Here is a 14,044-nt window from a genome sequence, read left to right on the forward strand (position 1 = left end):
TCAGGTGGCTGAAGCAGTGATAGTTCTCTCCTCTCTGGCCCTTCAAAGAAGGGGCTGAGCCCTGCCGCCCAACAGGATGGGCTGGACGTGGTAACCTCCGCCAGCTTAGAGCTCCCAAAGTCTCGCTGGAGTCCAGGGAAGGGGGGAGCTAGCTGGCTGCTTTTCGTTTGGGGAAGGAAGCCCCCAGATGGCACCATAGTCGTGCCCCGCCCCCGAGTGCACATCATCTTTGCAGCTCCTGGTGCGCCCCGGGAGTTACGGACTCTTGGGTGTGTTGGGTGGCGGGCGCTGCGACTCTCCAACAAGCTGACATTCTCCCCCGAAGTCGCACTCCTCCCTTATCTCCCGAGACAGATACCCTGCCACGATGTAAGCAGACCCTTGTGGGGATGGGTCTTATCCCTGCGAGTGAGTCTGGCTGGGAGGTGGGGGTAATAGCCCTTTTCTCCCAGGCAGCATTGAAACCTGGGAAATTTAAGGGACATCATCAATCCGGGACAGCAGCGGGACACGGCGCTGGGATAAGGGAGTGTTCCGCCAAATAAGGGACGGTTGACAGCTATGCTTTCCTCCCACCCTGCAGTGTTTAGGAAGAGGAAAGGGTTGGTTGTTTTTGTGTGTGTGACAACCTCTTAGCCCAAATTGCCACGAGGGCTTCGCCAAACCACCTGCCTGTCTGCTTTTGGAATCAGGATGCTAAGCTAGGGAGTCTTTCAGCCTGATGACCCTGCAAAGCAAACCTGCTTTGGAGAAGGCCGGATTCAGACCCACCTTCCATCTGGTGGTAAGGGAAGGTCTTTGTCAAACCATTTCATTTCGCGGGAATGAGGTGTGGGATGTAATCCATTGGCGCAGTCAAATACAACATTCCTTGTTTCCCTAGAATGGGCATAAGCAGGGGATGGTACTCCAGTCAGTATAACTTCCTGTTCTGCTGGTCTGGAGGGTCCTTCCCCTGCACTTGACCTGGGAGATGGGTGCAGCCCAGCCTGACTCCATAAAAGAACCAAGTCACGCAGCCATTTTCTTGTCTTGATGCTGCTCTCATAATGTTTTTTTGCTGTCTGCTGGCTCTCAGCCAGCAGCACACAATCTTAATCTCCATATGAGATGAACTCACACTGTGTTCTGTAACCACAAGCTAAAGTCTGCCTTCAGGGATCAAACTGAACTGAATGTGAGTAAACTTCTTGTTACTTTTATGGAAAGATTCTTGTGCCTTTATTCTTTTAAGAGGGATAAAAGGGGACACCAGGAATAATCCATCTGGGCAAGCCAGATTGGATGACAGTGGTACCTCGGGTTAAGTACTTAATTCGTTCCGGAGGTCCGTACTTAACCTGAAACTGTTCTTAACCTGAAGCACCACTTTAGCTCATGGGGCCTCCCACTGCCGCTGCGCCGCCAGAGCCCAATTTCTGTTCTCATCCTGAAACAAAGTTCTTAACCTGAAGCAGTATTTCTGGGTTAGCGGAGTCTGTAACCTGAGGCGTATGTAACCTGAAGCATATGTAACCCGAGGTACCACTGTACTTAACTAAAGAGATTCAAAACTGAAGAGAATCTGCTCTGCTGCATGACTCACTAACGTGAGTGAAGGAAGGATAATACTTAATCAATATATCCTCTCCTACTATCCTTAACATTCCCACATGAAGTGGAGGAGGAGGACGGACCATTTGAACCAGGAATAACACCCTCCCCGCAAGCGCCTAAGCATGACCAAGCCGAACCCCGAAAGACCACAAGTTGCTTCGTGCCATACAGCATGGAGAAGTCCAAGTGGAGGCCACCAAAATCAACAACCATCTCCTGATGTTCCCTTGCCAACACAGAAAGCTTTCGGAAAGCTGGCAGGCCGGGCTCTCAGATGTTCCCTTCGTCGAGCATTTGGTTGAGCCCTTCGCAGATCCTCTGCAGGTGCGTGCGGTAAGGCTCAGACGACCCGTAGAGGGCCGAGAGGAACTCGTAGTCCGCAAAGTGGTTGAAGACATGGTTGATACGCGAGTGGGACTTGGCCGTCAGGTGGGTGTTGACCGCCTGGTGGAGCAGCTCGGAGCACTCCTTCAGCATGTTGGACAGGACCCGCCGGTCGAAGGTGAAGTCTATCTGGTAGAAGCTGACGGCGGTCATGGCCAAAGCGTGCAACTTCTTCCGGAAGCGATCCATGAGGGCCAGCTCGTCCGCGTTGAACTGTCCGTTGCGGTAGAGGACACCCAGCTTCATGACCACCTTGATCAGGTTCTTGATGATCTTCTGGGCTTCCTTGCGGTTCCTCGTGTACTCCTTGGTGACCCGGTACAGTTCGTCCAGGATGTCGCTGCTGGTGTCATCAATGAAGATGCTGGCCATGTTTTTGGACGCCATCTTGCTCAGAAGCTTCTTCTGAGCTTGCAGAGCCAGGTTCTTGGTGCTGAAAGTGTCCATCTTTTCTGGAAAAGGCGAGAGCACACAGACATAATAGTAATAATAATATTATTATAATAATAAAATAATAATAATAATGGTAATTTATTATTTAGAGGGACGCGGGTGGCGCTGTGCAGGAGCAGGGACCGAGCAACGGGAGCTCACCCCGTCGCGGGGATTCGAACTGCCAACCTTCTGATCGGCAAGCCCTAGGCTCTGTGGTTTAACCCACAGCACCACCCGCGTCCCCCTCTTTCTGTAGTCAGCAACTAATACGTTGAAATAGCAACAACCACAACTTGCAGGGGGCTGGATGAGACGACTCTCAGGGCGCCTTGCAACTTGACAATTGTATGATTCTAGCTTCATTTTGGAAGCCAACATCTCAGTTTGGGGCTCAATTACCGGAGCGACTGCTGGCTCCTGTCGCTTGCAACCAGAGACCCTGCTCTACATAGCCATCTCTCTTGCCAAGGGGATAAATCTTTCATACAGCTGTACAAAGAGGACCTGAATAATTTACGGAGCAGCTTGTGGAAGAGAGATGCAGGGAAGGAGGGACAGGAGCAGACCAGAAAGATAAAAAAAAGAGACCTCAATTGTTTTCAGTGGTGACCACCTCCATCCGTACTGTTGCCAAACCCAGATGTGTGTGGTTTGTCCCGAGGAACGAGGGCTGGCTCAGCTTCGAATGAACGAGTTTGCTGAATTCCCCTTGAAAGCAGCCCCAGTGGAACTGAACATGAATTATGTTCGTTTTGGGGGTAGGACTAGAGCTCTGTAAGTATAATAATAATAATAATAATAATAATAATAATAATAATAATAATTTATTATTTATACCCTGCCCATCTGGCTGGGCTTCTCCAGCCACTCTGGGCGGCTTCCAACCAAATATTAAAATACAGTAATACATCAAACATTAAAAGCTTCCCTAAACAGGGCTGCCTTCAGATGTCTTCTAAAAGTTTGGTACTTGTTGTTCTCTTTGACATCTGGTGGGAGGGCGTTCCACAGGGCGGGTGCCACCACCGAGAAGGCCCTCTGCCTGGTTCCCTGTAACTTGGCTTCTCGCAGCAAGGGAACCGCCAGAAGGCCCTCAGCGCTGGACCTCAGTGTCCGGGCTGAACGATGGGGGTGGAGACGCTTCTTCAGGTATACTGGGCCAAGGCCATTTAGGACTTTCAAGGTCAGCACCAACACTTTTAATTGTGCTCGCAAACGTACTGGGAGCCAGTGTAGGTCTTTCAAGACCGGTGTTATGTGGTCTCGGCGGCTGCTCCCAGTCCCCAGTCTAGCTGCCGCATTCTGGATTAGTTTCCAGGTCACCTTCAAAGGTAGCCCCATGTACAGCACTATATCCAGTACAGTGGACGCTCGGGTTGCGAATGTGATCCGTGCGGGAGGCACGTTTGCAACCTGCAGCACCGTGATTTAGTGCTTGTGTGCATGTACGAAACCCGGAAGTAACCCGTTTCGGTACTTCCGGGTTCGGCGCAGTGCGTAACCCGAAATCGCGCAACCTGAAGCGTCTGTAACCCGAGGTATGACTGTATAGAAGACTCAATTTGATGGGTCACCTTTTCAGTTGAGGTGAGTTTGCTCTACAGACTATGTTGCAAAGGAAGAGCTGGAAGTTGCCACCAGTCAGCTAATCGGCACCGACTTCAAACTCTGCTCTCTGCAGGGATCAGCTGTGCTACGGAATCTTGTAATGCAGCTGATCCCAGCAGGCTTGAAGTCAGAGATGATCCCTGATGGGCGGGCGGAAGAAGAAGAAGAGTTTGGATTTGATATCCCGCCTTTCACTCCCTTTAAGGAGTCTGAAAGCGGCTAACATTCTCCTTTCCCTTCCTCCCCCAGAACAAACACTCTGTGAGGTGAGTGGGGCTGAGAGACTTCAGAGAAGTGTGACTGGCCCAAGGTCACCCAGCAGCTGCATGTGGAGGAGCGGAGACGCGAACCCAGTTCACCAGATTACGAGTCCACCGCCCTTAACCACTACACCGCACTGCCTTCAGATTCTGCTTTGGCTACTGGGATCGGCTGTGCTGTGGTGCTCCCTGTAGAAATTATGCACCACAGCCGAGGGCTTTGAGTCAGCACCGATCAGTTGATAGTCACTGAATTTGAGTGCTGTTGTTTGCTGGGATCGGCTGTGCTTATAGAGTTCCCCATGAAGAATTCTGTAACACCCAGCAGATTTTGGCTGAATGTTAAGAAACGCTTTTCCAATGACAAGAGCAGTTGGCTCCTTACCTCTCTTGTCCTGACCTCGCCACTGTGATCCACGCGACGGTCACCTCCAGGCTTGATTATTGTAACTCGCTCTACGTGGGGCTGCCCTTGAGACTGACCCAGAAACTCCAACAGGTCCAGAATGCCACGGCGAGACTCCTTACAGGGTCCTCGCAACGGGATCACATTCACCCAGTGCTATACCAGCTGCACTGGCTCCCGGTGGAGTACAGGATCAGGTTCAAGGTGCTGGTTTTAACCTTTAAAGCCCAATACGGCCTAGGACCCTCGTACCTATGGGACCACCTCTCCTGGTATGTCCCACGGAGGACCTTATGGTCTTCAAATAAAACCATCTTGGAGGTCCCACAGGGAGGTTAGGCTGGCCTCAACCAGAGCCAGGGCCTTTTCAGTATTGGCCCCAACTGGGTGGAACGCTCTGTCACAAGAGACCAGGGCCCTGCGGGACTTGACACCTTTCCGCAGGGCCTGCAAGACAGAGCTCTTCCACCAGGCCTTTGGCCAAGGCACAGCCTGACTCCCTTTCTCCATCTGTAATCTTCACAGAACTCTAATCCGATGGTTGCCATTAATTTGATTCTGAATTGATTCTGGAACGTATTTTAATTAACTGCGTGATTTTATGTACACTGTGCTGTTTTTATCTGTTGTTAGCCGCTCTGAGCCTGGCTTTGGCCAGGGAGGGTGGGATACAAATAAAAAATTATTGTTTTTATTATTATTATTATTATTATTATTATTATTATTATTAAGAGCTGTTCAACAACGGAACAGGTTTCCTTGGGAGGTGATTGGCCCTCTGGGACAGCTACCTGTCAGGGATGTTGTGGTTGCACTGGAGGCCCTGAAGCCAGCAGGGGGTTGGACTAGCAGATCTCTCAAGCACCATACGCCTCTATGATTGCAGTGGGGACAAGCCCTTCTGCGACTGCGCTGCTGGCAAAGTTGAGCTTTCTGGAAAACCCGGCTAAGATTGCAAGTGCAGGCTGACAATTGAAGGAGGAAGCTGTTCCGTGGAAGGCCAACTTGCTGTGCTCTGGAGCTGCATAAATATTCCCGCTAATGAGCCAATTAGTTACACCAAGCGAGGGAAATATTAGGCGCCATAGCAGATTGGGCCATAAATCACATCGGCAAAGCAGTGCCCCGTGGCAGCTTTCCTGAGCCCTGACGTTTGTTTTCCAATCTGGTTTGGCGATCTGAGTTGGGATTTGACCCTCCTCTCCCAAACCTGAGTGATATGGCAGTTAATAAATTAAACGCACACTGTCTTGCACCCGGGAGCCACGATTTGGAAACTCTCTTTGCAACAGGAGGGCCAGGAAGGCGAGTCAAAGGTGAACGATTCACAAGTTGTGTGATCGTCCGCTGAAGCTTAACCCCTGAACCTCTTTTCCTGCGCAGCGAGAAAACAGGTGACGCAATTAAAGGGGGATTTCTTCTGAGCACAGGATATATCGGCAGGAAGCTGCAGGATATGTGCGGACTGGAATTGAAGCAGTGTGACTGCCCCAAATCTCTGGCAGGAGCAAGCAGCGCTGAAATTGGGAACATGGCTGGCTGCTCCCAAAGCACAAAACCATCACGGATTTGCAATAAAACAGGCCTCTAGAGTAGGGTTACCAGATGTCCCCGTTTCCCGGGGACAGTCCCTGGATTTGCGAATAAGTCCCCAGACAAATTCCATCCCCGGAATGTCCCCGGATTTCATCTAATGTCCCCGGGAAACGCAGCAGCGGCAGTCTCAGCAGCCCGGAGCAGTTGGCTCTGGCTGGCTTCAGGAGGTGCTCAGAAGACCCCATATGACGGTGGTTCAAGGGCTCTCAGATGCAGCTTCCGGGCTGCCTCCACCTTCCCTGACCCCAGAAACTAAGCTGTGAAAGGAGGCTTCACGCTGCCTATTGGAGCAGCCTCACAACTCCTACTTGCGTGCAAGCAGGAGCGGGGCAGGGACTTTTCAGCTGTGAAGGGAGGCTTCACGCTGCCTATCAGAGCTTGCGTGCAAGCAGGAGGGGGCAGGGATCTCTCAGCTGGGCAACGGGAAACCTCTATTCCCAGCTGATGGATCTCCGCCCCCTCCTGCTTGCACGCAAGTAGGAATGGGATTGGGGCTGCTCCAATGGGAAGGGAGGCATTGCGCTGCCCGAGCCTCGCCACTGCCACTGCTCTCGGCCCTCCCTCTCCGCCTTCCATGCCTGACCCACCGGGCACCGCTGACCCACCACTGAAGAACCAACAACGCAGGGGCTGCCCAGGCTTGTGGAGAAAGGAGAGAGAAGCCTCAGAGGAAGGGGAAACGTGGCGGGTGAAGCCAAGGTGGCATCCGCCCCTCTGCCACTGACATCGCTGCAGCATCAACGTCCTGAACATGTAAAGGACCCCTGACCATTAGGTCCAGTCGTGGCCGACTCTGGGGTTGCGGCGCTCATCTCGCTTTATTGGCCGAGGGAGCCGGCGTACAGCTTCCGGGTATGTGGCCAGCATGACTAAGCTGCTTCTGGCGAACCAGAGCAGTGCACGGAAACACTGTTTACCTTCCCGCCAGAGTGGTACCTATTTATCTACTTGCACTTTTGACGTGCTTTCGAACTGCTAGGTTGGCAGGAGCAGGGACAGAGCAACGGGAGCTCATCTTGTCACTGGGATTCGAACCACCAACCTTCTGATCAGCAAGAAGAGAAGAAGAATTTTGGATTTGATATCCCGCCTTTCACTCCCCTTCAGGAGTCTCAAAGCGGCTAACATTCTCCTTTCCCTTCCTCCCCCACAACAAACACTCTGTGAGGTGAGTGGGGCTGAGAGACTTCAAAGAAGTGTGACTGGCCCAAGGTCACCCAGCAGCTGCATGTGGAGGAGCGGAGACGCGAACCCGGTTACCCAGATTACGAGACTACCGCTCTTAACCACTACACCACACTGTCCTAGGCCCTGTGGTTTAACCCTGTGGTTTAACCCACAGCGCCACCCGCATCCCTATCCCGAACGTGTAGTATTTATTTATTTAATAGTTAAAGTGTCCCTGGATTCATTGAAAAAATCGGGTAACATTACGTACGGACGCTGAACCTGAAGCACTGAAACTGTGAAGCTTCTTGCAACTGGGTGCTGTACATTGTTTAAATAGAAACACAGAATCACAGAACTGAAGAGTTGGAAGGGAACCCAAAGAGTCATCTAGTTGAGCCCCCTTGGAAGGCAGGAATCACAACTAAAGCATCCATGACAGATGGCCATCCAACCTATGCTTGGAAATCTCCAACGAATGAGAGTCCCCCATCTTTGTTGAACTGCTCTTACTGTCAGAAAGTTCTTCCTGATATTGAGTCGAAATCTCCTTTCTTGTAACTAGAAGCCATGTGTTCGAGTCCTACCGTCCAGAGCAGGAGGGCAAGTAATCTTGCTATATTCATAGTATTGAAATGTGGCTTTTTGTATGCCATTCTTTCTGCTTTGCTGTTTAAAGACAAGGCGAACCTTAAAAAATGTAGCATAAACACTGACAACTGGGAAACACTGGCCTGCGAGCGCTCCAGTTGGAGAACAGCCTTTACCAAAGGTGTCATGGGTTTTGAAGACACTCGAACTCAGGATGCAAGGGAGAAACGTGCTAAGAGGAAGGCACGCTTGGCAAACCATAACCGGGATCAACTCCCGCCCGGAAACCTCTATCCCCACTGTGGAAGGACGTGTGGATCCAGAATTGGCCTCCACAGTCACTTATGGACTCACTGTTAAAACTGTGTTTATGGTAAGGTTACCAGACGTCCCCGTTTCCCGGGGATAGTCCCTGGATTTACAAATCAGTCCCCATACAAAATCCATTGAAGCTGAAAAGTGTCCCCAGATTCATTGAAAAAAATCTGGTAACCTTAGATAATCTTACTCGGCTACGAGGGATCGCCAAAGAAGAAGAAGATTGACATGTGGCCTTTTGTATGTTATTCTTTCTGTTTCTCTTTCTAGAAAAAGAGGTGCCAGAACTCACTGTGAATGCCTCTCTCTTTCTCTTAGAACGGCGCCCACCTGAGAGGGGCCAGAACTGAGTTCCAGTGAGTTCTGGCTGAAAAAGAAAAGCCCTGGCTGTTATTGTGAAATATTTACTTTGCTATTGTTCTGCTACGTTATTATGACATATTTTGGGGGTAGCGTTTGATGGAAGTGCATCTCTGTTCCTTTGTTGTAAGCCGCTCTGAGCATGGTTTTGTGTGTCAAAAGGCTGCATACAAATACCATATCTTTCGCTCTATAAGACGCACCAGACCACAGGACGCACCTAGTTTTTGTAGGAGGAAAAGAAGAAAAAAATATATTCTGAATGTCAGAAGCCAGAACAGCAAGAGGGATCGCTGCGCAGTGAAAGCAGCAATCCCTCTTGCTGTTCTGGCTTCTGGGATAGCTGTGCAGCCTGCATTCGCTCCATAAGACGCACACACATTTCCCCTTACTTCTTAGGAGGGAAAAAGTGAGTCTTATAGAGCAAAAAATATGGTAAAATGAATGAATGAATGAATGAATGAATGAATGAATGAATGAATGAATGGAACTGGGACTTGATTCAGAGCAAACACACCTTAGCATTGTGTTGTGTGGCTGCAGTCAGCCTTTCTCCTGAGTAGACCATGCATAGGCTTGAGCCAACTGAAGCCTCTCCACCCAACGGAATTTAGGGACAAGCTTTTGGAAAGGACAACCTGAGGCGATTATTTGCTCAGAAGAGGAATCGGCACTTGGCTGCTAAACAGCGAGTCATCCTTTTGGGTTACCTTAACTTGCTGCTATCTTAAGGAAATCAGCCCTGAGTGCTCATTGGAAGGACAGATCCTGAAGCTGAGACTCCAAGACTTTGGCCACCACATGAGAAGAGAAGACTCCTTGGAAAAGACCCTGATGTTGGGAAAGATGGAGGGCACAAGGAGAAGGGGACGACAGAGGACGAGATGGTGGGACAGTGTTCTTGAATCTACCAGCATGAGTCTGACCAAACTGCGGGAGGCAGTGGAAGACAGGAGGGCCTGGCGTGCTCTGGTCCAGGGGGTCACGAAGAGTCGCACACAACTAAATGACTAAGCAACAACAACAACAAACTTGCTGCTGGGAGGATTAAAACGCCGAATGAATATCCAGATGCAAAACGGTGTTTACTTTTGATTTTGGCGATTAGGATCGTAATTACGATCTCAGCCCTGGGCGCTCCTTTGCGGGTGAAAACAAGCTGGTGAAAGCAGAACCTGCAAATTCCTTAGCAACCGCTGTTAAACTCAGGGTGCCGACTTTTAAACTGTGTGATTTTCTAAATTCTAACCGAGGAGGGTAATTCTGTCTGCTCCACGCTGTTCTCAACGTTTAAATTTTGTGTACAAATTGCTGTAGCTGGTGTTTCAATCGGGTCTGGCGATTTTTACGCACTCAGTTGCGTTTATATACATGTTTGTATTCTGCACTCAGATTACAAGCGGCCACGTGACCCCATCCAAATCTGTGAGAGCTTAATAATTTTTTTAAAAAACAGGTGTTTGTGTATTTTGAATGTTCTTCTCCTTCTCTGCCTCCCACATACATCCTTCCTGTGGTTCCTTTTGTTTGCAGAAAATACGTAACTCTGGAGCAGAAAACTCATGCTCAGAGTCACTGTCCTTGCACTGTTTCTTATTTAATCCCCCCCCAACCAGGGAGTAAAAACACTTCGTACGTGCTCAGAGGCGCCATGTCCACACATCAGCAGAAGCTTGCTCCTTTCACAAACATACGTACAGATCTTAGGTCCCTTTTATATATACTGTTTTGATCAGCAGAATTGGCACAAGTGCCACATAATACTGTACTTTGGAACTCCCTGCCTAATGAAATTGCTATTGAAATAGCGCCTTCTCCATAAAAAAACATTTTTGTTTAGTCAAGCCCCCACCGTACCCCCCAATGCTTAGAAAGCTGAGGTAATTTCAATGCTTAGAAAGCTGAGGTAATTTCAATTTTGTGTGTTTTAAATTAGGGTTGTGATTCTTTAAATTATTATTATTATTATTATTATTATTATTATTATTATTATTATTATACAGTTCTATCTTTTTCTAAACTGCTTTGAGTCTTCCATCCTCCCCTCTTACTGTCAAGAGGTGTATGACTTTTTATAAAACAAACAAATAAAAATAAATTTAAAAGCAATTAACAGCTTAACTGCCATGTTCGTTTAGAAGCCCTAATACCAGCTGCCGGAGGTTGGCTGTGGTTTCTCGATAACTACTTCATGAGGTTGGGCCCTTACACTGTGTTGGCTCCCATGGTTCCTTCAAGGCACTCTGCACATCCCCAGATGCACCCTTCTTTGTCCTCCTGTCATTCTCTTACAAGAGGCATAGGCAAACTCGGCCCTCCAGATGTTTTGGGACTACAACTCCCATCATCCCTGACCACTGGTCCTGTTAGCTAGGGATGATGGGAGTTGTAGTCCCAAAACATTTGAAGGAAGGGCCAAGTTTACCTATGCCTCTCTTAAAGGTAAAGGTAAAGGGACCCCTGACAATTAAGTCCAGTCGCAAACGACTCTGGGGTTTAAAGGTCGAGGGAGCAGGCATTTGTTCGCTGCCGCAGACAGTTTTTCCGGTTCATGTGGCCAGCAGGACTAAGCCGCTTCTGGCGAAACCAGAGCAGCGCACGGAAATGCCGTTTACCTTCCTGCCAGAGCGGTACCTATTTATCTACTTGCACTTTGACGTGCTTTTGAACTGCTAGGTTGGCAGGAGCAGGGATCGAGCAACGGGAGCTCACCCCGTCGTGGGGATTCGAACCGCCGACCTTCTGATTGGCAAGTCCTAGGCTCTGTGGTTTAACCCACAGCGCCACCCATGTCCCTCAAACTCCCGCTTTAAAATCGCTAAGGGTCTTTGCAGACCACTTCAAGATTTTTCTGCCTGCTGCGGCAGCAACTGCGATTCCATAGAATTCAAAATGCATTGCGACGAAAAGCTATGTGGGAATTGAAAGAAGCCATAAAAACCACAATTAAAAATCCCGCCTTCATCCACAAATTTGCAGGCATATCATGGAACCACCTGCATGAAGTTTACAGACCACACTTTAGGATCCCCACAGCTAAACTTTTGAGGTTCTTTCCAGCTCACTGATTGCAACTTGAAAATGTTTCTGCCCCCCTTCTTTAGAAATGAGCTCCCATTTGCTCCTGGCCATCTTGATGGACACCTGCCTGTCCACTTCAAGGGCCAGAATGATCTTATCCTTCCTTCCCAGCCCCAGCAGAACCATTAAAGTGTTTCTGGGGACAGCAGCTAAGTCGGGAGAGCAGGTGACTCCTAATCTCAAGGGTCGTGGGTTTGAGCCTTGCGTTGGGCAAAGCAGATTCCTGGGTTGGGCTAGATGACCCGCGGGGTCCCTTCCCACTCTAAAATTTGATGATTCTTTGAAATGCCAAGTTATTGTTTGCATTATACCTGGAGACAGCGGGTAAGACCTCGTGGCCATAGCAGGGGTTAGATGGCTGTCTGTCATGGATGCTTCAGTGGAGATTTTAGTGGTGCTGTGGGTTAAACTACTGAGCCTACAGCTTGCCATTCAGAAGGTTGGCGGTTTGAATCCCCGCGACGGGGTGAGCTCCCATTGCTCGGTCCCTGCTCCTGCCAACCTAGCAGTTCGAAAGCACGTCAAAATGCACGTAGATCAATAGGTACCGCTCCGGCGGGAAGGTAAACGGCGTTTCCGTGCGCTGCTCTGGTTCGCCAGAAGCGGCTTAGTCCTGCTGGCCACATGACCTGGAAAAACTGTCTGCGGACAAACACCGGCTCCCTCGACCAGTAAAGTGAGATGAGCGCCACAACCCCAGAGTCGGTCATGACTGGACCTAATGGACAGGGGTCCCTTTACCTTTACCTTACCTGGATTACACCGGGTTGGGCTGGATGACCCTCGCGGTCCCTTTTAGCTCTACAATTCTATTATCTTTTCTACTCTTTCCCTTTTGTTCTTCTCCTCTTTCTTTCCCCCCTTCCTTCTCTCTTTCGTCTCCCTCCCTCCTTCCTTTCTTCTTTCCTCCCTTCTCTCTTCCTCCTTCCTTCCTTCTCCCTCCTTCCCTTCCAAAATAAACTATCTTACAGAAAGCAAAGCCAAGACCATCAGCAAACCACCCAAAAACCACCGCACAGCCACATTTTTCCTGGCTCACAGCCTCCCGTCTTGGCACCTAGACAAGAAGGAAGTGCGCCTTAGCCCAGCCACTCCAAGTCTGTCCAGTCGCCAGCCCTTCGGGGTTCGTGGGAACCCTGCTGCCCCGGGGCGCGCGCGCGCTCGCGCGCGGTCTCCTGCTTCCTCTTACCTGGTCTGATCCTTCCACATGAGCCGCAGACCCCCTCCGGGTCTTCTCCAAACTGGTCCCCCTAAGCAAGACCCTCAAATCCGCCTCTTCTTAACCTCAAAGATCCGCTTGAGGAAAAGGAGGATTCTTTGGGGTTTGTTTGTTTGTTTTAAAAAAAAGGATGTTGCAGATACCCTTAAATGAAAGACAATGTCTCAACTTGGCCAAGGCTCGCTTTCTGCTCTCTCTCTCTCCGCATCCGGAGTCCAAGGTTGAAACTCGATGCTTTTTGCAACACAGAGGCAAGTTTCAAATTCAAAGAGGGCTGGAGGTGGCGGTGGGGGGGGGGTGAGGAGACGGGGGGGAGGGTGACAGGCCAGGCAGCCAACCAACCATTGCGCAGGGCTACCTACGAAGCAGCCAATTGGGAAGCCAGGAGAAAGAGGAGGGCGCAAAGTAGAGGGATGGGGGCGAGGGAGGGAAAGGGGGGCGAGGAAAGCGCATTCCTTGATCAGCCCCTGCGCAGCCTTTGAGAAGCGGGAGGGATGTGGGTCTAAGTAAGGGAGACCCGTCCCCCCCACCCCCCAATCTCAAAGCAGACAAGGCACAATGCCAGAAGCCCTTCTTGAGCTACCTGGGCCGGGTAGTGGGGTGCGCGCACCCTTCATTTCCATTCCTCTTTCTCCCCACTTTCTCTGGGCGCAAAATTGGCTCGCAGAACGCAGCGTGGGAGGTGAACCTTCCAGGTTCTGCAGAGAGATCCCAGGACGTGTCCGGTTGCCATATGTCCTCTTTTCCCAGGACGTCTCCTCTTTTCCATGAGTCGCCGAAGCGATCCATAGTTAAAAGTTGTTGTTTAGTCGCATCGCTGTCAACTTTCCCCTTTTCTTGCGAGGAATCCTATTCGAAATAAGGGATTTTAAAAAAGGGAAACGTTGACAGCTATGTTTAGTCGTGTCCGACTCTTTGTGACCCCCTGGACCAGAGCACGCCAGGCACTCCTGTCTTCCACTGCCTCCCGCAGTTTGGTCAAACTCATGCTGGTAGCTTCGAGAACACTGTCCCACCATCTCG

The 14,044-nt window shown here is 50.1% G+C and overlaps 1 protein-coding gene across 4 annotated transcripts; it reads right to left on the reverse strand.

Annotated features, from left to right (window-relative positions):
• Positions 1-1,197: 1,197 nt before the first annotated feature.
• Positions 1,198-13,207, reverse strand: TNFAIP8L1 (TNF alpha induced protein 8 like 1). Of its 4 annotated transcripts, none has more exons than XM_053372654.1 (3): positions 13,165-13,182; positions 8,654-8,728; positions 1,198-2,432 (listed from the first exon to the last, which is right to left on the reverse strand). In XM_053372654.1, the coding sequence occupies exon 3, from the start codon at positions 2,425-2,427 to the stop codon at positions 1,867-1,869; it is 561 nt and encodes a 186-aa protein (XP_053228629.1). In that variant the 5' UTR covers positions 2,428-2,432; positions 8,654-8,728; positions 13,165-13,182; the 3' UTR covers positions 1,198-1,866. The 4 variants fall into 4 exon arrangements, with proteins under 4 accessions (XP_053228629.1, XP_053228628.1, XP_053228630.1 ...); XM_053372653.1 differs by lacking the exon at positions 13,165-13,182 and adding an exon at positions 12,992-13,086; XM_053372655.1 differs by lacking the exon at positions 8,654-8,728 and having other exon boundaries at positions 13,165-13,207.
• Positions 13,208-14,044: the final 837 nt, after the last annotated feature.

This window comes from Podarcis raffonei, chromosome 18 (assembly GCF_027172205.1).
Source record: "Podarcis raffonei isolate rPodRaf1 chromosome 18, rPodRaf1.pri, whole genome shotgun sequence".
NCBI lineage: Eukaryota > Metazoa > Chordata > Lepidosauria > Squamata > Lacertidae > Podarcis > Podarcis raffonei.